Source organism: Ursus americanus, chromosome 23 (genome assembly GCF_024610735.1).
Source record: "Ursus americanus isolate L20-20 chromosome 23, mUrsAme1.1.p, whole genome shotgun sequence".
Taxonomy (NCBI): domain Eukaryota; kingdom Metazoa; phylum Chordata; class Mammalia; order Carnivora; family Ursidae; genus Ursus; species Ursus americanus.
Window position 1 is genome coordinate 10,050,414 of NC_142149.1, and position 24,323 is coordinate 10,074,736.

General features: G+C 42.5%; 1 protein-coding gene and 1 pseudogene across 3 annotated transcripts; one reads left to right on the forward strand and one right to left on the reverse strand.

Moving 5' to 3' along the window:
• Window positions 1-8,448: 8,448 nt before the first annotated feature.
• KCNJ2 (potassium inwardly rectifying channel subfamily J member 2) lies at window positions 8,449-20,046 on the reverse strand. Of its 3 annotated transcripts, XM_087854170.1 has the most exons (3): window positions 19,849-20,046; window positions 19,615-19,713; window positions 8,449-13,742 (listed from the first exon to the last, which is right to left on the reverse strand). In XM_087854170.1, the coding sequence occupies exon 3, from the start codon at window positions 13,523-13,525 to the stop codon at window positions 12,242-12,244; it is 1,284 nt and encodes a 427-aa protein (XP_087710296.1). In that variant the 5' UTR covers window positions 13,526-13,742; window positions 19,615-19,713; window positions 19,849-20,046; the 3' UTR covers window positions 8,449-12,241. The 3 variants fall into 3 exon arrangements, with proteins under 3 accessions (XP_087710296.1, XP_087710295.1, XP_045670276.1); XM_087854169.1 differs by having other exon boundaries at window positions 19,615-20,046; XM_045814320.2 differs by lacking the exons at window positions 19,615-19,713; window positions 19,849-20,046 and adding an exon at window positions 18,775-18,979.
• LOC148107929 (uncharacterized) lies at window positions 18,578-19,621 on the forward strand (annotated as a pseudogene).
• Window positions 20,047-24,323: the final 4,277 nt, after the last annotated feature.

Consider the following 24,323-nt stretch of genomic DNA (forward strand, 5'->3'; position numbering starts at 1 on the left):
CAAGTAGTGGGAGACCTAACGTGGCTCAGTCAGTTAAGTGACCAACTCTTGGTTTCAGCTCAGGTTGTGATCTCATGGGTCCTGAGAGCAAGCCCCAAGCCGGGTTCAGCACTCAGCAGGGGAGCCTACGTGAAGATTCTCTCCCTCTGCTCCTCCCCCAGCTTGTGAGTGCATGCACCCTCTCTCAAATAAATAAATTTAAAAAAAGAAAGAGAGAAAGAAAGAAATACAACTGGAAATAGACTATTTCATCATCATTATAGAGACTTAAGTACACTTATCTCAGTAGTCAAGAGATTACACAGATGAACATACTTAAAGGTATGGAATATTTGAATTATATAATACTTGAACTATGGAATGATGTCATTAACAGGCATATAAATGCACAGAATGTATACCTAACAAAGTACAGATATACTTTGATTTCAAATAGTCATGGCATATTTACAAAAATTGATCATCATATTTGAAAGAAAATCATATTACATGTTTTCTGATCATGGTTCAATAAAATTAGAAATTAAAAGCAAAAGGAAAGAGATGGCCTCCTTCTACAAGAATAAAATAATACAAAAATAAACAAATATCCAACTGGATATTTTTTAAAATTCTTTTTGATAATCTTCGAGTTATTGCAAACTACTTAGAAATTTTTAAAAACATGAGAATGCTACATATCCAAAAGCCTATGGGTTTTGGCAAAAGTGGCACCCAGATAATATTTTATAAATTAATGTATGTATTATAAAACAAAGAAAAAAAAAGAATGGGAAAAATGAGCCCTGTGTTCATGTCTTGCACAAGAACTAAAACAATCATATATTTTCATTGGAAAGTTGTGGAAATTGTAAATACATTATAAACCAAAAAGTGAGAATCACCCACAATCCCACTGTTATTACTTTTCGCTTTCTTGTAACTGTAACACATATGACAAACAATAAATAACTCAGGCTAAATGATCCGAGTTATGCGATGTTTGTGCCGTTTCTAGGCTGGATTTCCCTTTTGATCTTAACCAATATCGCAAGAGAGACACCTTAAAAGTGAGCACTCTGGGAGTAAATGGAGTGAGTGGAGTTTTATTGGTGCATACACAGGTGGGTGCCTGTGGGCGTGGGTGTGGGTGTGGGTGGGTGGGGGTGTGTGCACGTGGTAGGGTGTGGGTGATGGGCAAAATGAGCTCCCTCATAACTCCTTGTCAGGAATACTGCTTTCCTTTTAAAAGAATTTGTCAAAGGAAAATAAATGGTTCGTGTTAGCAGATTTTCCAGAAAGATTTCAGTGACACGAAAATTTAGTGATTTGGCTTGCCAAATGATTTGATGAGAGCAGTGAGAGGAAAAAAAAAATCTGTAAGGAAGTGATAGAGAATCCTTTGGAATCAAATGAGGGGAAATCGCTTTAGACACCGAGATGGAGAGAGGAGGCTTTCCTATACAACCAACCCTGACAGAAACGTCACCAGTCCTCTGCGGCAGAGCAAGGCCACTCTAGTGTGGCTACAAGTTCCAGGAAGAGCTTGCTGTGTTTTGGGCCAGTGAAGCCATTTTGTTCAGCAGAAGGCATCTGGGGCACCTAATGCGTTTCTTGTTTGGGCATTGACCCTACTAGGAGGTATGCCAGGAGACTACACTCTTCTCTCGGAAAGGACGAGAATAAGAAATAACTAGCATGTCTTAACAAGCTGTGAAATCCTATTCTTCTTGCCCCCTGAATAGAGTCCAATGCCCCAAGATAAAGGAAATCCACTCTGTAATCTGATAGGTTTGTTACTGAGCATTTTGCCAAGAACAACGCCTTTCCTTCCCGTAGTGCCAGGGTCCAGGTGCATAAACTCCAACCTTATAAACTCCAGTACAAAAAAAAAAAAAAACACGTTGGCATTTAGTATCTATGATATAACATGACAGGTAATGCCATAGATTTTCTCAGCAAGGGTGGAGAAGAGTATGCTTACGTCTCTTGCACAGACACATTGGAGGTCTTTTGGCCTGATTGCTAAGATCAGAGCACAAATATAGAAATCTAAAATTAGTTTACTGTGATTGTTGTTCTCATGCCCCCTCAGACCACTGCAAGCTCTTGGAAAAGAGTACCTTTGAATCTCCAACCTACCTCATAGTTCTGGGTGCTGGATGCTTGGTGAATGTGTCCAGAATGAGAAAGGGCAATTTTCTTTTTCTTTCTCTTTTTTTTCTTTCCTTTTTCTTCCTCTTTTTTTTGGGGGGGGCACGGGGAAGGGGAGATGGACAAATGTTTTGAATTTGGAGTAAAGATCTATACTAGAAAATTTAAAAAATTGCTACTACAAATACAAAACTAACACAATACGGTACTTCAAATCATCAAGCACTCTTACAAAAACTAGCTCCTTTTAAATCTCACAAAATTCTATTTTTGTTCTTCTTTTTCAATGAACAAACCAAGGCTCAAAAGTGAAAAGTAACTGGATTCTAAAATCTAGAATTCTCAGACCTTTGTACCCAGAGGCAGGTAATAACCACTCAGAGGTTCCTCAAACACAGCTTTAAAAATCTGTTTGGCCCTGAGTTCAGATGGACTGTTTCTGGGTTTTATTTGCTGTTGTTGGTGTTGGTCTGCTTTTGTTTTCCCCACATCAACCCACAACTAGAATTCAATTCCTCTTTGAGTCTTTCCAAAATGATTTAAAGACCCATTATTAAGCAATGCGGGCTTTGCAGAAAATTTCATTTGGGAGGTTGAGTAGGGGTTTTCAGCCTACGAAAGAAAACAAAAACAAGCGAGCAAACAAAAAACCCCAAAACAAACATCTAACTCGTCTTGCAGGTCCTATGTCTATAAGGACTTTTTTCTCTTCCCCCTCCCCCTTCACTAGGAGCGCCCAGCCAGACTTGACTCTTCTTACCTCCGGAAACCCATAAAGATGCAAAGTAAAACAACTGACCATGTGATAGCAAGACCCTCCTTGTTAGAAAGGACCAACTTCGTAACCGCGCAGATTTCTTTTTATCTTGTATAATCACTAAGATGGACAGAGGAAGCACCTCCTCTGGGTAGTTGTTACATACCTCTAGGTACAAAGGTCTGAGAATTCCAGGTTCCTGAAAGTAAACATTTCCAACCTTAGATTCCCAAGCACGTTCTTTAGCTCCATATTTTTTGCAAGCATGTAGATGCTTGGTTTTGCAGCCTGGTTTTGCAGATAGCACCAGCTGAACCAGCCACAGGTTTTACCTGCAGGCAGCCATCTCTCCAAAAGGGGGATGTTCTTTCATATCTTATTCATAGAAAGAACTTCTTGGCCTTGCCGAGAAGCTCAGCGCAGGGCCCACACACCATGTAAAATGGTGCGAGCGTATATACCTAATCCTTCAAATCAAGAGAACGTACTCACGGGCATATACACAGACAACAAATAAGGCTGCATTCTTGCTTATGAGACACATCTCGTAACTTCGCATTTTCCTTTTTAAGTAAATTCCATATTGCACACCACTTCATGCAAATCACTGGCAGGAAATAGCAACCTAGACACTTTTCAAATCATGCCAGCAGGTAGATTCAGGATTGCCTTGTTTCCAGAACAGGAGAGTAGGGAGAAGAGGTCACTTTTTTCTTCCAGCAAATTTAATCCATCAGCCCATCAGAATGGGTAAAGAGCAGGGGCTGCCTCTGTAGTTCTGACCCTTCCTCCTAGGTGAATATTGCAATAGGACTGCCGTTGAGGTCTGTGTGTCTCCCTCCTCCACCTCCTCATTGTGAAAGGAGCTGTGTATTGCAAGTAGCAACAGGATTGGGGGGGGGGGGGGAAGGTAGAAGAAGAAGAAAAAGAAGAAGAATTTTGTTCGCTAGCTTCTCCACTAATTGCTTTTTTGGGATTCTCCTGTCTGTCCACTTCCTTTTATTAAACCTATACAATGATCATAGACCTATAGGATGTTTTAGACCAGGGAATGCTGAAGGTAGAGCAATTTCAGTGGGTCCTGGTGAGTCCAGGTGGCCTCATACGAATGAACAGACCCTAGAAACGGACCCTCTTTTAAAAGACTTCACATTCCGATATCCAGTATGAGCTGGGAAAAGGTAGAAATTCAAAAGACAGCCTCATCCTCCTTATCTTGGCAACTGTGGGCTCCCTTCAATTAAACCTTAAATGAAGACTCCTATTTGAATAGTTCAAATGTCTCAAAATAGAAGGGAGGAGCCAGCTGTAGACTGGGGCCAAAGTACATACTGTATTTATAATTGAACACGGCTTTTTAAATAATTACATCCTTGTGCACGTTTTATTTTTGGTTCTTGAATAAAGTCACTCAGATGAAATTAAAGAGGATGCAGGAGAAGGTGCTTTGATGCTCCTTGCAGTTTCTATGGCAACCCTGGGGCATCTATTGAGCTGCCTCATTGACTGAATGAGCCCGAGCGAGCCCCGCAGGCTGCAACTTTGGGCTGCTTCTGGAAGAGGCAGGGAGGAGTGCTGTTGATCTTATGGCCACCAAAAGAGCCTCTGACAGAAATGAAGAACATCTCTGAGGGGTGGATTCAACTTTTCCTGGTTTTTGTATGAATGGCTGCCACCTGAGAGCGCGTTTGCCAAGAGTATCTTGTTAGGGATGGGTGCACACTTGCCTTTGACATGTCGCTATTGGTAAATAATCCGTCGTTACGGGTCTGCGTCTAAACCCCTAATGCAGCTATTTATATATTTTAAAAGAAACTCTCGTAACCTGTTAGGGGAACACTCTGCAGGATCAAAGAAAAATTGTTCAACTAGGGCTTTAGAGGTGGAAGTATATATTTGCAAAAATTCGAAAAACAAAAGCCAAATAAAAGTCTACAATGTGAGATTTGGTTCATCTGTTTGTTAAGCAGGAGTGAACCCAGACACTTGCCCAAGGGATGTTTTTCTGCCCATGTGTCAGGATTGGGGAGGTGCGAAGGCAAATGAGTCCACAGACCTAATCTCCACGGAGACTGGGGTCAGAGCGGTCATTCAGTAGGAAGTGAAAGAACAGCATCGTTGGGAGCAGAGTTTTCACAAAACCAACTTAAGCAATTCCCAATAAGGTGTTGCGAAAGTATTTGACTCCATGGCAACATCCCTGAAAAAAATATTGAATGAAGTGAGGATTCCTGCATATGGAGGGCAAGAATTCTATGCTTGTGTAGTGCGGCGGCAGTACTCAGTGACCGGTAGCTACTGTTGTCCCACGGAAATTTCTCACATCTAAAACTCCACTGCTTTTCTCGGTTGCCAGACAAAAATGACGATCCATCTTAACCAATCATTTTTTAAACTCGGGTCTAAGGAAGACCAAGTCCATATAGAAAACTGAATAATCCGCACCGTATCGGAATTCCTCAATAAATATTTGGTCAAGAAGCCAAACCCCTTAACAGCCTCAACCTCTCAGCATATAATCTGAAGCCTGAAATTAAACAAAACAAAACAAAACAAAACCTCTGAAATGAGTACCGTCACCATGAAATCCCTCTGTGCAAGCCAGACATTCTTGTCTCATCTGTGCCTTTCCTGATTTGCCTGGCATTCTGATGTTCGTCATATAGTCCTTAGAATGGATTATCTTATTTTCTGGGCACCGCTGATGGGAAGAAAAGACCTAAATGACGCTAGGAGACTGGCAACGGGCGGAACAGCAGCTGATGATTTCATGGACAAAATTTACAAGCACATCCCACCAAGCAGAGCAGCACCTATTAGCTTGCGTTGCACAAGGAAACATTAAATAATACATATCATTTTTTTTAAATAAGCAGAGAATTGTGTAATATTTTAGAAAACCATTCCTCCAAAACAATTGATGCCCTTGAGGCAACAACTTTCAGTTATTTGGAGAAAGCCACTTAGAGGTAATTATTCATCATTATTATTCTTATGAGTTAATAACACTCTTGTGTTGGATTTTAAACTCCTCCCCTTCCACGTTCTTCTTAACCGTCTCTCTCCCTTCAGTCCCCAACACTCCACTCCTCTGAGCTTCCAAACTAGGGGACTGACTCATCCCGGTTTGCCCAGAACGTTCCCAGTTTTAGCACTGTGAGCCTTGCATCCAGGGAAACCCCTCTGTCCCGGGCAAACCAGGACAGGTGGTCACCCTGTCCCGGAAGCGGTCACTGTGGTAGTATTATTGTGAGGGGCCTTGCAGGTATTACCTTGTAATTATGCCATTTTTCAAGGCATGATAACAATCCTCACGGAGTGGATCAAATCATCAGGTCACCAGAGTCCTTGACCTGAACTATTTTGGGAAAAAAAAAAAAAAAGACTGGGTTCTTAAAATATGCTGATCATGGACTTGGTTCTTCAGTTAAAGTGGGTAGAGCTAGCCGTCATTTATTTATGCATAAATTTATTTAAATTGGGGAAGGAAATCTGATTGACTTAATCCGTTCTGCCAGCTCTAAGATGGAAATTTCTAGAGGGAAATTTGTTTTCTTCTTTGCAAGTGTGATCTGGGCTGCTGCTGCTTCCAAAGGACGGTAGTTGGAGGTTTTGTTTGACTGCCACTGAAAAGAAGCCTGAGCAGAAGGACTCTGAAAGACCACCCCTGCCTTTTCTTTTTGCATATATATGTAATAACAACTTTTAAAAAGTAGAGGTGAGGCCCATATTGCATTCAACTCACTGCCAGGAGGTACCATTATATATCTTGCTCCGTGGGATCAATCACCAAGAAGCTCATGTTACAATTTTGGCTCCCTGCAGTGGGAAGAAAGCAGAAGTGTATGATGTGGTAGGGTGCCTGCAACCTGCTTAGTAACAGGGCTTTGTGGTTTTGCCTGGAGTCAGGACTAAGCAATTCTTGGTTAATTGAAATTAATCTGAAGTTTGAAATTTACCCAAGTCCCGGAACCAGTGCTTAAATTTGTCATTAGTCTACCCTTTGTGAGTTGTTCCTTCTCTCCAAGAAAGGGATGAGAAATGGGGGAGCAGGTTTTGAAGGAGGGGGGAATCCTGGGCTCATGTGTCTTGTGTGGAGAAACAATGCAATTTCATCACCTAGGAAAATATAAAACTAAGAAGCAGAAAGGCCTTGGGGTAAATGGTGAAAGTTTTACCAAGAATGCCTCCAAATGGAAAGCATAGAATACTGGCAAAAGCACAGCTAAATGGCCTCAGTTGAAAACTCAGCTCTCATACCTACTTGCTGTGCGTACTTGCACAAGGCGCTCAACGTCTCTGGTCCTGGTTCCTCATTTCTTTTTTTTTTTTTTTTTTTTTTTTAAGATTTTATTTATTTATGTGACAGAGAGACAGCCAGCGAGAGAGGGAACACAGCAGGGGGAGTGGGAGAGGAAGAAGCAGGCTCCCAGAAGAGGAGCCTGATGTGGGACTCGATCCCAGAACGCCAGGATCACGCCCTGAGCCGAAGGCAGACGCTTTTAACGACTGCGCTACCCAGGCGCCCCTGGTTCCTCATTTCTTAAATGAGGATAGGTAACACTGCCTACTCCATAGAGTTGCTGTCAAGGTTAAATTACTTAATACTTAGAAAGAATCTAGAACCGTGCTTGAAACACAGTTAATGCCACATGAGTATTTGTTAAAGGAAAAATATTAAGGAGCAACCCATATTTCAAGATCGTAGATTTTCTCAAGATTTCCAATCATGAAACAACAGTGAAGTTAGTCCAAATCTGCTGGAAGAAGTGGCATTTGCTCTGAGACCACGTAGCCCTGGCAACTTTGTGTCCTGAAACAATATTCAGGTTAGTGGATGAAACTAAGTGTGGAGGCCCGGAAAACCTGAATTTGGGTACCACCTCCATGGCTTATTAGCTTTAAACCCAGCCTCGGTTTCCTCTATACCAGGGGTGGATGAATTACAGGCCGTGGGCCCAATCTGGCCCATCACCTGTAGTTATAAGTAAAGTTTTATTGAAACACAGCCGCGTCATTTGTTTTCCTATTATCAGTGATTGCTTTTGCACTCCGAGAGCAGAATGGAGACAGACCCTCTGTTGGGCAGAGCCAAAAATATTTACCGTCTGGCCCTTTACAGAACACCTCTATCAACTTCTGACTTACAATACAAGAAGAACACTATCCTAACTTGGCAGGGCGGGGGGAGGGTCGGGATTGAGATAACATGTAAGGCAGAACCCTATACAGAGTTTAGGGCTCCATAAAGGATAACTATTATCGTTAAACAGTGACTCTAAATCTAAAGCTTAGAATACCTGTCGGTGGTGTTTGCTGGCTTGTTTTCTACCCTCTCTCTACCTCTGCCATTCCGTCCAAAAACAAAATATGAGCTTGACTTCCTCTAACTTGGATTACGCTAATCGGCCACCGCACCACACCTCCCCGTCCAGCCACGTCTATGGCTCTATTCATCCCCACTATCGGCGTCTCCGTCCTGGGCTTGGGGAACATTGGCTCCGCATCTCAGCAATGCTACAGTAACCAGACAGCAAGCCCGCAAATTCTTGCGCCCATTTGTCTTCAATTTTTTAATTTTTTATTTAGAAATAATAAAATAAGACATAATATATAAAAATATGTACAATCCATGGTTTGTGCAGTACAACAGGAAGACTTTTAGATACAAAAAGACGGCAAACGGGAAAATAATAACTATCCACGATTGTCAAAGGCCGGGGCTGTTTTCAACTCGCCAGAGCCCAGAGCTGAAACCCAACAGAACTAGAAAAGGGATTCTAGTTGGGGGGCCGGGGGGGGACTATGCAATACTTTTCGTTTTCGCCCTAACATTATTAGACACAGAGTGAAAAAGAACTCACCCTGCTTCTCAGAACAAGCTTTTTGCCTTTGCTGAGTGGCTTATTATAAAACATGAGCTGACATTTGTCACTTGCATGGGGACATGATTCGGGGGATCGAGGTCATCGAATAGACAGTCAAGGTTTGGGGTGGGGGCTCACAGGGAAGAAAGGAAGTGAAGAGAAGAAATAATGCATGAATAGTTTTTTTTTTTGTTTGCTTGTTTTTTTAAAAAAAGGTAAAACAGACTTTCTCCAGGAATTTGGAAATGGCTACAGTGCTATATTGACATCCTTACAATGTCTGATTCAAGTATACTCTTAGAGGGATAGAAAACTATTCCATTCTCAATAGTCAAAATAGAATTCACTTTGTCTATCTTTTATTTAAAAATAGGATAACCAGGAATCTATGCCTCCTCCCAAAAATATAATGCCCATCCAGATACGAGCAAAAATTCTTTAAAAGGGAGTAATTCCTAAGTAAATTCAACGGGGGTTTGCTTGCAATAGAGAAGCAACACGTAGCTGGGAATAGACCCCAGATATTCACGGTGAGTCTCCTCTGACTTCATTCTAATGATGCATATGCACTAATTAAGGAGACCCAGTCAATAAGGACAAATGTTTTGAAGGTAAAATGGAACAAAAAAATGTTGTGCATTACCTGTGTCTTGGCTCTTGACAAAAAAAAAAAAAAAAAAAAAAAAAAAAATTGCCATTTAAAGCTTGTAATTGTTAAAATACTAATAACTAGAAAAAGCTTTCAAATGAACAGTCCATGCTGAAATAAATAACAGAACATAGCAATACGAACCTTATAAGGCTGGTAAATATTTGCTAAAACCATGCTAACCGGTAGCATAGAGGTACTAGCTCTCCGAAATTGCTGCACTGAAATTATACTTTCTATGGCAATTTTTTTTTCTTTTACAGACTTCTATTTACATTTGGCTTTAAATATGAAAATATCTGATAAACTTTATAAAATGTACACTTTAAAAACATAGCTTCTGCAAAATTTTCTTGGAAAAACAAAACAAAACAAAAACAAAAACCTGTGCACCAGAAATTTTAGATTTTTTTTTCTGTTTTTCAGAAAGAAGTTGAAAGATTTCCCTCCCTCGTTCCTGCCCCCAGACCCACCCCCTTTCAACTATCTCAAGTCTTTTTAAGTGGCAGCACTGTTGTGTTTTGGGAGGAGCCCTCTTAGTGGTCACCCCGTGCTCCACTGCATCTTCATTTAATTTACATGATCACTGAATACTCTTTGGTTTGATTATTTTCCTTTGCAAAATATCGAAATAGCAGCAGCTGAAGCCCTCAGTAACCTCTCGCCCTCAACAGCCGAATTGTTCCCTCTTCTGTCCATTCTTTCGTCCCATCAGTCCCAATTCTTCCGACTCTCTAAACAACTTCCCAGACCTGCCTTTAAATTTGGATTTAAAATAGCTTGCTTGACATCTCTGTCTTGGTTTCCACGAAAAGAACGCCACAGTTTTCAAACCCATCGGCTTTGAAGGCTGAGAACAGCAGAAACTGTCATATTATTGCAGGCACGGCATTCAGAGATGGGTGTTCAAGAACCAGAGACCATCACACACATCAGTTTATAAAATACAGGATTCCAGAACAAGGTGTTTTTTAATGGCATACAGGGATATAATACCATAAGAGAGTTGATTTTGAGACTCCAATTAAAAAGAAAAGTCAGCAACCCCCAGAATTCACACATAAAGAACTTTAAACCAAAAAAAGAGTTCCATGATTGAGTTAGAGCAGGGGAAAAAAAAAAAAAAAAAACGTTTCGATCAAGGCAGGCAGCCAGGCAGGAGAGACTTCGGGAAAACAATGTATCCTTAGTCACCTGCTCTAGGGCTCCAGAGGCAGAAGAATCAGCTCAGATCCAATCTCAAATGTGCATACATAAAGGAGAAATAACCCTTTCAGATCATTATCCCCTCTACTTGTGGCTGTGTTATATTTTGTATGGCTCTTGTTAACCCCAAAATACTGCAACATTTTCATCCCTACCCTCTACCATTAAAAAAAAAAAAAAATCACTTTCCTCTCCCTCCCGAATACTTGAGCTGAGGTGCTACATCAAAGTGGCCGGTCCACACCTCGCCGGCTCCCCCCCTTGGCATCTGCAGCCTCCCTGACACTGTAGGACTCGCTCCAGACAGACTGATCGGGAGAACCAGCCTAGAGGCCAGGCGTGGCATCTTCTCGAAGGCGAGAGTCAAGCTGGAAATGTCCTGACAGTTGGGGCAATGCATTCAGCCGCAAGGGTTTAAACCTATCCATCTTTCATGTTAGGTGGCTCAGCTTTTGAGGATGCCGACTAACTCCAACCTAGGTCTTATCTTACGGAATAAAGTCTGGAATGTGCAAAAAGGGGAAATCCAGAAAAATCGAAGAGCACATCACCATCTCTCACCTTATGCGTTGGCTTGGCCAGCCCTACCAAGCAGGAGAGAAAAGATATTTTGATTGTGTAGGTGTGAGTTTTACTTCACCCTTCTTCTTCCCCTATCATACACAAGTAGCATGAAAGAGCCAAATTGAAACAGCACGACATTTACTAGACTCTGAGTGTATGATGTTCTATTTTCTGAGTGAGGTGAAAAAAGGAGAGGGCAGTTCAAGGTCTTGCTGAGGTTCAAAGTTATTGTTTCTTGATTTCAAGGCAGCCGCGGGGCTTTCTATCACTTTTTAGTATAAGCTTCACTGTGCAAAAATGTGCATTATCTTTGGTATTTATTTTAGGTAGTGTAACTTAAAATTTGAGATAACCCATTAACATCATGGAAGAAGAAAAAAAAAACAACAAAACCCAGAGGCTACCATTTGGCTAGTGTTACATAATGCCCTTATGTAACCAAAGAGAGAGAGAGAGAGAAAGAGAGAGAGAGAAAAAAATCAATTCTAGCAAACAAATTACTGGCCTCAAAAAAATCAGGCTCTCATTTTGGCAGCTTAATAGCCAAATACTTGCCACTTTGAAGCACATATCATGAGCTTTCAACAAAGTTCAACACTGACTTTTAAATTACACGAGAGAAAAACTACACGGCAACAAAAATACAATTTGTGTTCATGTAGTTAGCAGCTTTTCAAAAATTAAGGCAGAGTCTTGCCTTTGTTATGCCATTAAAAACATTCTTGTTCCCTAAAGAGAAGCATTCTGGATTAGTCAAATACCCAACCAAGGCTTGCCTGCAAGTTCAAGTTTTGTAAAAACACAAAACAAAACATAAAAACCCCATAACTTATTCTACAACATGTATGTGCCATTGGGTCACGGGGGGAGGGGAGGAGGCATGTTGAATGCTTTACGTTCATCTCCGAGCTTACAGTCTTTCTTTGAAACCATTGTGCTAGCCTCGGTCCCTCGTGGCCACTCGCCTTGACCCACCTCTTCACCAGTACCGTCGTCTGAATAACTGTTTTGGGCCTTTGACCAACAGACTGTTATTTTAAAGTAAAATTCCAGAGAAGGAAGCAGTCATATCTCCGACTCCCGCCGTAAGGGCCTGGGCTCTAGAGGGACACTTGCCTGGTTGTGAAGGTCTATGTCAGGGGGTGTGTCTGTACTGGTGCTTTCTGGAACCCCATTGTCACTGTCATCTTCCTCTTTGCTTGTGAGGGCAACTTCGTTTTCGTAGCAAAATGAATTAGCATTTGAGAGGATATATTTCTTTTCTGCTAAGTCTCTGGCACTACAAAGGGGAGTGTTGGGCACTTCATAAGTCTTGTGGAACCTGGAATAGTCCACTTTGTAATAGTGCTTCTCCTCAAAGAGTACAGGCTCGTAGCGATGGCCCCAGAGGATTTCATTGGCCAGATAGGAGCTACGGCATTGGGTAGTCATGGCGGTGGCTTCCACCATGCCTTCCAGAATCACCACAATTTCAAAGTCTGCATTGTCAATGTCCTGTTTACTCAAATCATATAAAGGACTGTCTTCATCTATCTCGTGGACTATCGTGATGGGGGACACCAGAAATATGCGGTCAATTCCACTGTCAAACCCGACATTGATATCTATTTGATCCAGGGGGATGTACTCCCCTTCAGAAGTAATTCTGGATTTGAGCAGCTGGGCTCTCACGTGAGCTTCCACCAAATGGCTCTTCCGGAGATTGCCCACCCGCCACATCAAACACAGCTTGCCGTCTCGCATGGCGATCACAGCATTGTGACTGAAGACCAGAGTCTCGTTTCTCTTCTTGGGCTTCGCCATCTTCGCCATGACGGCGCCGATGATGAAGGCGTCGATGATGCAGCCCACGATTGACTGGAACACCACCATGAAGACGGCGATGGGGCACTCATCCGTGACACACCTGAAGCCGTAGCCTATGGTTGTCTGGGTCTCGATGGAGAACAGGAAGGCAGCCGTGAAGCTGTTGACCTCAGACACGCAAGCTTTGCTCTCTTTGGATGCATCCAGATCCCCATGGAGCAGAGCTATCAACCAAAACACACAGCCGAAGAACAGCCACGAGAGAACGAAAGCCAGGCAGAAGATAACCAGCATCCACCGCCAGCGAATGTCCACGCACGTGGTGAAGATGTCGGCGAGGTACCGTTGTCCCTTCTCCCCCACGTTGATGAACTGAACGTTACAGTGGCCATCTTTCTTCACAAAGCGGCTCCTGCACTGTTGTCGAGTGTGGACTTTACTCTTCCCATTCCCAAAGCCATTTGCAACCGCCATGGTGGCCAACTTCATTCCGTCTTCTTCCGAAGAGACAATGCTATAGCGGTTGGTTCGCACACTGCCCATCGCTTCTGCCGTGGACGCCAGTGCTTCTGCTTTGGAAAACAGTCTGAGTTTTTGCAAAACCCTTTGGAGAAACAGTTTTGAATGTTCAGTGAGGACACGCACACAAAAAAGAATACGGAGAGATGGGGGTTTCCAGGAGCCTTGAGGGTCTACCAAGGTCTGTCTACTGACATGCAGAGCTGCCTCAGTGACTCAGCTGACATCCAGAGTACATGTCCTGAAAACAACAACAAAAATGCCATTATTCATTAGAAAAGAAGTCATTATTAAGGGGTTCTACTCTCTAAGGTAACATTTCCTAGCAAGACACAGCCAGATACACATAAATACACTCGACAGTAAATTATAAGGTATTTAATTTCTTTATAGCCTGAAAATATTTTTATTGTATCTGAAAACATAAAGTCATTAAACATAGTAGAGTTCATTGTTTGGGACAGTCTTTTAATCAAAATTTCAGGTTCTTTTTCCCGTATTTATTCCAGCAATCTAGGCGATTCCATTTTTGCAGATAAACCTCTCTTATTCTCTCTGGCCTTCTCTACTTGCTAGGGTCCCAAGTGATTAAGCATAAGAGAGACTTGCTAAGTCCAAGGTTTGTCACGAGGCTTTGAGAACTCAGACACGTCTAGAGAACAGTTCGTATCAAGGCAGAATATTAATATTAATGGAGTTGCAGGTGCATTATGGGAGAATACTGGAGCCCTCAATGACATGGTGGAAATCAGAAGGCACAGACTATTTGTTTAAATGATTAAAGAACAACAACAACAACAACAACAAAACTGAGCAGACAGCCCTTATGATGATCTGACATCGGTCCCAATTTCTGGAGACTGTTTGGGCTTGCTTCGTCACTTCTCACACTGCAAGCAGCCACTTTGCAGAAATGCCCGATAACATCTCTGTTAGTGCAAGTGATTCTGACTTGAAGGCGTAGGTTTGCTCTGGGGGATAAAGAGCGAGTCTGTTGCCTAGCAATGAGTCCTGAAATTCTCCAGAGATGGGACTGCCATGTGTAATGACAGGCTAGGAAGTAAGCACCTATGTGCCAAAGGACCAGGTCTTTAGCGGATTGAGATAAGGCAGGAACTCATTTCATGTGGGTCCAATTCTGTGTTTTCCCAAACAGACAACTTTGTAGGAGTAGATCATAATTGTCAGTCAGCTTACTTTCACTTCGAGTGCTGCTGTTTGTTATAGGTTCCCATGGAGAAGGCACTCACCTTTACCTAATGTGAACAAATAGTTTTCAGTTTTCTCCTCCAGCCTCATCCTAACCTCGATAAAAACTATCTATTTAACTTCCCATCTTCACTCCAAAGAAACTATCTTTTCCTTGACTCACAAAAGTCTAAGATAAAGTCCAAAGTGTTTCCCTGTATCAAACAGAAATTAACAAAATGAATACAGCATAGAATGAAAACCCAGAAGTGATTCTCCACTCGTCCAACAACCCAATCAATCTCCTGTAGTAAAGGGGGACGATGGAAAACATGGAAAAGAGCAGAAATTCGCTGAAGCCCTGATAATGAGGATTCCACTTTTTCTTTCTCCCCCAAAACCACACTGAGATTAAGTAGTTAACAGAACCAATTTCAGCCTAGCCACCTGCAAACAAATCAAACAAGTCATTTATCTTGTTTTTGCGCACCCCCTTAAAGACAGGCAAGGTGCATTGTCTTTGAAAATGCCTTGTTACAGTCTTTTCACTTCTCCCTCCTTATCCAAGTTATTATGCAAGAATGTGCCCCAACACATTTTTCCTGAGATTAGTCATCTGTGAAAATTGCAATGTGTGTTACATTTTGGCAGCTTTTGACACGTAAATGATGCCCGATTTGAAAGTGCCTTTGAATTACTTTATAAAAAGAAGTTACTGTGCCTTCCCAGTCTTCCACCTGCTTCAGTGTTTTGTCTGCTTCCCTATGAAGTTTGTACTTGGACAAAAGAAATAAGACTCCTATTCCTCAGGGTTCTAGATCCTGGACATGGAAAGAATTTTTTTAACCGGTGATTTCAGATTATTGGGCTCATAAGAAACTGCCAAGCATTTCTACGCAAAACCAGAGAGAGATAATAATAGAACATCAGATGCAGGTGAACTCTCCAAAAAAGGGGACGGGGGCGGCGGGGGGGGGGGGGGAGGCCTCATTTAAATAGTGCTTGTATCCTTGAGGTCTGAATGACTTCAGAATCTTCTAAGTTGACACCAAGAAATTCCCTTTTCATGATTCAAAACAATCCTTCCATCTGAGTTACCATTAGGGACCATGAGTAGACAGTTTCAAATTTCTTCTGACTTATTTCTGCACTCTTTCCAGATTAAAGCATAACAACCATATGAAATCTAAAGACTGAATTACGACCTTCCAAAAATCTTGACCCCAGGACACTAGTTTGAATTCCACAAAACACACAAAATTCCAGCTTCCTACCAAGAGCTCTCTGCCTTTCCCAGTTTGAACAGAGCCTGTATCGAACGACTATTATTGTCTTATTTCCACTGTTAATGACAGAATTTGTCCCACGTGTGGAGCACCATTTAGAAATTTTACCATTCTGCCTGGAAAGGGGGAAATTTTTTTTTTTTTTTTGGCACAATGGACATTTTTGTCACTTCAAATAGATATGCTTCTAAACAGATTTATGTGTGTATATGTGTGCACACACATTATGTGTATTCAGTGTTTTGGGGAGCTGACTACATAGCAAAAATCTGGAGCCTGCCACAGTTGCTGGCGTGATTGTCTTAACATTTCATTATGAGAATGCCCTCCTCACTGACCTGCCCACATGCCCAAGTGGCTTTAGGTGAGCAGAAAACTTCCTTGCCTGCTTTTCTCTCACTAAAAATCACCGATTCATGAGCATCTGGAAAAGAACTTTCATTAGGAGTAGGGCTTTTGTGCAACTTTATTTTAGGCATATCTTCAAAATCATTCTTTGAGAAGCGTTCGATTAAGAGGAGATGAGAACACTAAGTGATCTGACTCCTTGATGGGTGCAATTCAGGAGAGACCATGTTTGATTTGATGAACAATGTGTAAATTCCCCTCTGAGCCAAAATATTGAAGGGCCTGATGTAAATTTAATAGATACAAATAATCATTTTACCCAGGCTATAACCAATGAGGTAGAAAGTATTTCTGGGAAATTGAAAGGCTACATGTGGTGCTGTTCATGTTAAGACTATTTATAGGCTGAGCCAAAATTAAGCATAAGCAATGGAAAAAAATAGTTCAGCCATTTCAATCTTAGGTAGATGTTAAAGAGAGAGAGCGCTATACATAAACTCAAGGTCAAGGAGATAACACTGTATAAATGAGTGAAATCTAACTCATTTTTCCCATATAGGAAATATTTCCAACTTGGGTGATAAAAAAACTAGAAAACCATAATTATGACAAATACATGAGAATAAACGTGTCTCATAATATGGTCATGGTGTGCAGTGGATACGAAAGTTTCTGTCTATGGATAGCAAGTAAGGAGAGTAAAAGAAAACGTGCTGGGCTGAGAGAGAGGTCTGCTAATGAGTGCTTAGAGCAGTTACTCCCCAGCTGACGCCATATAGACCAGCCTGAGTGTGCTCTGGGCACATGTTGCTATGTGAGCACAACTGCTAGCAAAGCAACCTCTTAGAAGCTCAGTAAACAGAAGGGGGGGAGGGGAAATAGGGGAAGGGCAGAGGGATAGGCATTTCCCTATGTGAGCGCTCTAACATCTAATACTCAACGGTGCAGGTAGCATCACCCAACATTTGCAAATGCTGAGAAATATACACAGCTGGTGATTTAAAAAACCCTGCAACGGTCTATCTGTTCAGGTGAAGATGTGGCCAGTCTTGCATGCTACTGAGAAGTCATACAAGGACTCTACAGCCACCCAGAGATTCTACACCTAGGGCATCTGAAGAAATAATGTGTGTCCTTAAAAAAAAAAAAAAAAAAGGCCAAATTCACAAGCGTTTAGAACAAATATTCCTATGGATACCAATAACGTTAAAGAAAGTGCTACCAAAACAGGAAAGAGAGGGGTTAAAAGCAAAATTAAATGACCTTGACCCTAACTTTGACCCCTCTCACCATCCCTGTAGTAACACCTCTTACTCCTGAGCCTTGAGATTTTTCCAGCTATTCGCAAATATATATAAAGCACTTGAGGTGGGGGTGGAAGTGAGCTGGAAAAAGCTAACAAGTGTACAAGTAATATAATATATAGCAGACCTAGGGCAGTGGTTAGTGAGAGGAAATCTAACAGCATATTGATTATTAATGTGAAAAGAAAGCAAGTGGTAAAAAGCAATATGCATTCTTTGCATACCCAGAACACGTTTTCAATGCCTTGTTTCCTAACAGGTAAATTCTGAGTTTATGAAAATCCCCAGGATTCACAGCTGCATCCTAGTTACCATCCCACTGGTAAGGCTTATCCAGACACAGACATTAAACTGCCCATTTCCTATCTCGATTTTTTTTTCAATTGTCATGACGAGTCTATGTTATGATGCAATCTTTTTGCAGAATCCAGTCTTTTTGACCACTGTGCTTTCCTGAAACCACGCTGTCTTCAATTTAGGTACTAATGCTATTTACTAAGAATAATACGTTGCTTAGGAGAGAGTGACATATGATGTGAAAGTTTTGCGGTCTTCGGGCTCAAATCCAACTCGGGCTCGCGCTCTCTTTCCCCAGCAAAGCAACTTTGAGACGCTCGCTCTGTTTGGAACTCGACGCTACACTTGAAGCAATGACAAAGGAAAAAAAAAAAAAAAAAAAGACGCCGAGGATCAAGACTAGTGCTGAGTCCCAAGTCTGCCAAGGTTTGAGACCAGCGCTCTAGAAGCACTCCCCACCCCCTCGCCTTTTTTTTTTTTTCTTTTCTTCCTTACAGAGAGAATCGAACACAGGCTCCCTCGCCCTTGTCTCCAAACTCAGTATCTCGCTACAGCTGGTGCACTGGAAGTTATGAGCACAAACAGATGCTCAGCGAAATCTGTTTCTATTGCTCAACTGTTCCAAGCATGTCTCAGTATTTTTAGCTCTGGGGATGTTCTGGTGCGCACACAAACTCTATAGGCATGATCTGGGACTCCGCATTGTGGGTAAGCGCTAGAGCAGCGTGACAGCTGGGCACCTCTGGAGCAGCGGGGCAGGGTAGGGTTGGGGACGGCGGCCCGAGTCCACTCCCCAGCACACACAGGCAGCGGGAGACAAGGAGGGAAGAAAACACACAGCAGCCCTTACCTGTTGCTGGCGCAGGAGCATGGGGACATGAAGTGGAAGTGGGGGGTACAGAGGCATGTAAGATCCAGTAGTTTGTAAAAGCGAGTGAGCCAAAGCAAACCAGAATCCCCAAGACCCAGCTTGCCGGCGCCGGGGAAGGCTGCGCGCTGGCCAGGGCTCCAGTGCGCTCTGCAATATCCTGGGCTCTTTTGAGATACCGGCCCGCCTGGCTCCGCCCCCGGCCTCTGCCGGCCAATCGCAGCGCGCCTGGCCACACGGCCGGCCCCGGGAATCGCGGCGGGGAGGGGACGATGCTACACCCGCGGCCCGCGACGCTGCCAGCGAGGAGAACCTGCCGCCGCTTCCTCCCCCTCCGCCCTCCGAGCCGGGTTTGGGAGTCCTGCCCTGGCAGGGGAGGAGGAGGTTGCGCCCCAGCTGGGACAGCAGCAGGTGGGAAGCTCCGCGGCCGGGCTTTTGCGGCTGCCTAATTGCAGCCTGGCCTTGGGCAAAGCTTCCTAGCCCTCTCCGAGCCCCACACTTCCCTTTTCCTCTCCTCGGTAGCGGCTGTGCTGTGCGTGCTCCTCGAGGGGCCCGCGAGGTGCCAGGGCCGGGCGAAACGTTTGCAGGCGGGGAGGATTGCATTTCAGCCCCGGCGCGTCTCCCTCTCCCCTTGCTCCCACCCAGAGCCCCACGCCCCCCGAATTCCCCGCAGAACCTGCGGGGCGCGGAGGAGCCGCGAATCCAATGGGGAAAGGGACCGGGACCGGCGCGCAGAACCCGGCTGGATTTAGACGCGCACAACTGTTGCAACTGCAGAGCCGCTGGGCTCTTTCTGCTCCGGGCTGTTGGTGAATTACTTACAAAGCGCCTAGACTTCTCTGAAGGGTGAACGACTCGTTCCCTCTCGCATTGTCCGCCTTCAATCTCTTTCTCCACCACCGCCCGGCACGCTCTACTGATCTAAAATCAGAGCAATTAGAGTAATGAATTCTCTGGAACAGCAACTCCTACAGACACTCAGCTGTGCCCTCGCATCAGCGCCTCCCAGCCCTCATTCCCAGCAACCAGGCAAGAGCATGTAGACCCTTTAAAAACCTATTGTCAACTCCCGTGTTAACCGCGTCTGGATCCTGGAACTTTACAGATTAATCTGTGTGTCCGTGTGTCTGTGTGTGTGTCTTGTATGTGTGTCTGTGTGTGTGTATGTAAGTGGAGTAAGTAGATAAACCTCTGAGTACTGTGGTGTCATAACGAAGATTTGCTCTTAAAGGACACAATATATTTAGGAGTCTTCCTCACACAGAGTTTGAAATTCCTGTGTGTGTGTGTAATGTTTATTTCCTCAAGCGAGCAAATGCGTCTTTCGTGCAGTTTATTTAAACCTCTAAAAGGCCTCCCTAGAGTCGCCAAACTGCTTCGCCAATCTAGCTCGTATTCAGGGCGGTACAGACAGGGTGGACTTTTGTGTGTAGGGGAGGTGAAACTGACAATTCAAGGAAAGGGTCTGCGCGGGTACCCACTTCCTAGCCTCATACCCTCACATGGCCCCTAGGAGGTGCTGGTGAGATATGCTAGGTTTTGCAGATGCGTACTTAACCCTGCTTCAGCAAGTGTGAGAGAGATAACTGAAATGAAAAGTGTGGAATAAGTTATGCGTGCGGTGTCTCTGCTTTGACAGCCAAACGTATTGCTGTGCCGTTCCACTCGCTGAGATTATACAGTCCTCCAAGCCCTGAAACCGTCTTGCCTTTAAAAATCCTGGATGCGGGGAATAATGCCTCGCACCCGGGGGGCGGGGGCGGGGGTGGGGGTGACGGGTGGGGGACTGTCTACTTTAATATTTATTAAGTAATGTATTACTTTTAAACAGCTTAAATTAACTCTGCAGAATAGATGGATGTATAGAGACCCAGGCTGTAGCCGCAAGCTAAAAACGTGCAGACAGACAAGCTAAACTCTATGTAGTCAAAGGAAGGAGAACGAGTCACATCTCACGCCACCACAATGGGCTTCTTCTGAAACGTGTTTCTGCATGGATTTCTTCTAAGAAACAGGTGGGAGAGGTCCAATTAATCCCTTAAAACACATTAAAGCCTAAATGGGAAGAGGAAATTAATCATTATGTATGTTCTCTTCTTTATGGTGATTCGATCCGTGCCACTGTAGATGGCTGAGAATTTTCCAACCCATGTGAATGCAGACAGCTCTTTTTGAAAATCAGTCACCCAGAAAGGGATGCCATTTCTCTGGAACAGGGGTTGAAATTGTTTTATTGTTCTACTCTAAATTAACTGAGTACACCCTAGGCCAAGATACTTTCATGTAATAGAAGAGTCTTTAAAGAAATGAACACAAAGTTAGAAGGTGATGGTTGGTCGTGTAAATTTAGTTATGGGAGGGGGAAAATAAATGCACATATCCTAATGTTTCTTTTCAACTTCACTCTTACCCACATGGGCTGATAGGCAGCAATGCTTCTTCCTTGAAGTAGAAAGTTAGAGAAAAATGGGTTATTGCAATAAGCTGGTTGCCAGCCTGAATCGAAGTTTTACCTTAATTATTTACCTAAATAAGGAAAATGACGGGTTACGCTTTGTAAGTAAGTAAAACGTTGTAAATGCATGTTAGCATTGATTAACTCTGCTGCTTCATATTATAGAGGGAAAAAATTAAATGTGCATTTTAATTAATGGGTGACTTTTCACTCTGTCCCTATTAGGAAAATCCTAGTGTTCCAAAGCATTCAGTGCTTTCTGGAGTGATGCATGATACAGATTTCTCTAGTCAGAGTATACCTTTTTTGGCTGAATCAGTCCTTATTTAGCAAAAATCCCCATTAGTTTTGGACACCAATGCAGCTGGGTGTTGGGATCCATCTGTGGATTAATTTTTTCCAAGGAAATGACAGTTATGCTCTTACTGATTCCCTCCACAGTAACCACCTATAATATTAGAGCCAAATATTAGTCATAATCTAGATCTGCAGTCAGATTATGAATGGTTGCGTGACGCAGAATGTGATTGTTCCACTAGCAGCATAAATCTTTCCTTTGCACTTATATAAATATCTCTAGCAATTAGACATATTTCCAGACTTCTATTAACCGTCTATGCAGTCCAATTTTACAAGGAGGAGAAATGAAAATCTCCTGTCATTTGCATCTGCTGGGTATTGAGAACCCCTTACTAATCTTCAGAGTAATAATTGATATCAATAAGTAAAACATAAATGTCAGATGAACTTAAAGTGTAGGCAGGATGAGTTTGCAATCTGCTGCAATGAGGACAAGCCATTGACGACGGTAGTGTGAAGCACCGAATGTCATCTTATCCATGGGAAAAGAGCTTTGGCAATTTCACTTACCGTACTGGTAAGATTTCATCTTCATTTTAAATTCCGTAAGTGTATTTGTTGAGTAAATACTTTGTACTTTAACGATATGCCGAGTGATATGGGAGACTGACGAGCCCTGGGAGGAACAATTCCTTCAGTCTGAGAATTCACAATCCCTCATTGAGAGGGTAAGCAAAGCACAAGTGAAATCAAATGAGTATAAATAAGGCAGCCTATGATTGAAGTGCTAAAATCGACCATGCAAGGAAAGAGAAAAGAATCTGGAGAGTTTCTGAGGAGTGAAATCAGCTAGAATTCATGGGCAAGTTTAGAATGGAGGACTTAATCTGTGTGACATAGTACCATGTAGAGCTGGGTTAAGGATGCTAAGAGCAAACCAGAAGACAGGATTGCCTCTTCATTCAGTTTATGTCTTAAAATGCCAGTTATGCTCCTAGATCTGTCTATATACATGTAATCATGTCTATGAATTATAAGCTGCTTCTCTGAAGGCTGAATGTCTCTGCCTACACAGACACTGTTTCTTCTAAAGCAGTGGGCTTTATTCCATAAGCCTTATTGGCCATTTGTGACCACTGTAACACACAGTGATGATGCCTTATTTTTCTGGCATACCTGGGAATGCAGCATATCATATAATAGCTTTTCTAACTAATTGACATTTCTTCGTGGTGAGAATCATCCTCTCTAATACACTCTGTGCATCCTCGAACTCTATCTGATTGCCCCTGGAGAGCTCTGTATATCTCTACTACAGCAGGTTTTGTTCTCTTGTGCTATTACAAATATGTTTCCCTCTATATCTTCCACTTTTCAAAATCCACTGCCGTGTCTTTTTTCTCTTTATCTCCTCATTGCCTTGCACACGGCCAAGGAAATACATCAGTCTCAAAAACTGTCAGCTGAATGATGGAATGAAAGTAACAGTATTTTTGAGTACACGACGACTTTTGAACAATGACTCAGTATCATTATAAGCATAAGCTATGTTCACCTGCCACAGAGGGGAACTATCCGGGTACAGTGAGAGCAACGCCTTCTACGTTAAATGCCCATAGACGAAGCTTATTTAAGTCTTCTGTTTGGTTTTTTCTGTCTTCTCCATCAATGACAGCCTTCACTTCTCATTTTTGCTTCTGCCAAATATATCAGGCTGCCACCATGCTCTATCTAATTTGTTGATTCTCATCTGCACTGGCCTGAGAAATTATATAACCAAGGTTGCTTAAAAATATATGCAAAGTGAAAGCAAATATAATCTAAAGGGCTTAAAGTGGATATATATTTTTGAAATAGTATGAGCAGATGCCAAATTTGGAGTTACCTTGTTTTGGTCAGTTTCTTTTTTTGGGTAAAAAAGCTTCAGGATATGGATTTATGACATCTATTTTAGCTTCTCAGAGCATTTAAATGCTTTAGTCCTTGCATTTACTGTGTAATGAATAGTTGAGGAAGACCTCTGGGTAAGGCAGGTGCCTTTGTGTCTGCAAATGTGCATATGTCTCTACATATATGTACAACAAAATCATATAGTCATTTATTGAGAAATCATCTGAGTGCTTCCTGGGTCCATTAATATGACCTTTATTTTCCATCAAATATGTTAAAACCAACAATCATAAGTGGAATCATTTTTTTTTTTTAATTCACACTTGCAGAGTAGCTGAATTATTATTTAGCCAATTACTCTTCTGTCATGCTCTGGAAGACTTTACGTATTTCGTGTGGGTGAGACAACTACACTCTGGAAGTGCTGTATTCATCCAGACCTCCCATTACTGTGGCTCTGAACACAATGATTATGATGACCGTTTCATCCGTGTGGTCTGCGGCACATCAGCTCCCTTAGAGGTAATGAGCCCAAAGTCTCGGTTCATTCTCTGTTAAAGTCAATGGCAGCTCCTTAGGTCAGGGAGCCTTGCCATAAAATGCCTGCAACTTGGCGTTTTCCAGAACTAACAACAACAAAAAACAACTTCAGACAACCAAAGTTAGTCACCCTTGTAGACATTTCAGGAATATGCCACAAGATACAAAGAACAAACAAGACATATTTTGAGCACTGTCAATGATACTGAGATGTTCTTTTTTATTTATTTATTTTGGTCATGTTACTTTTGAAAGAAAGAATACATACCCGATGTCTAGGTTTGGGAATATTGGCTTTAACAGTGTGTGCGTGTGTGTGGTTTTTCAAGTGTTAAGTATGTGTAGG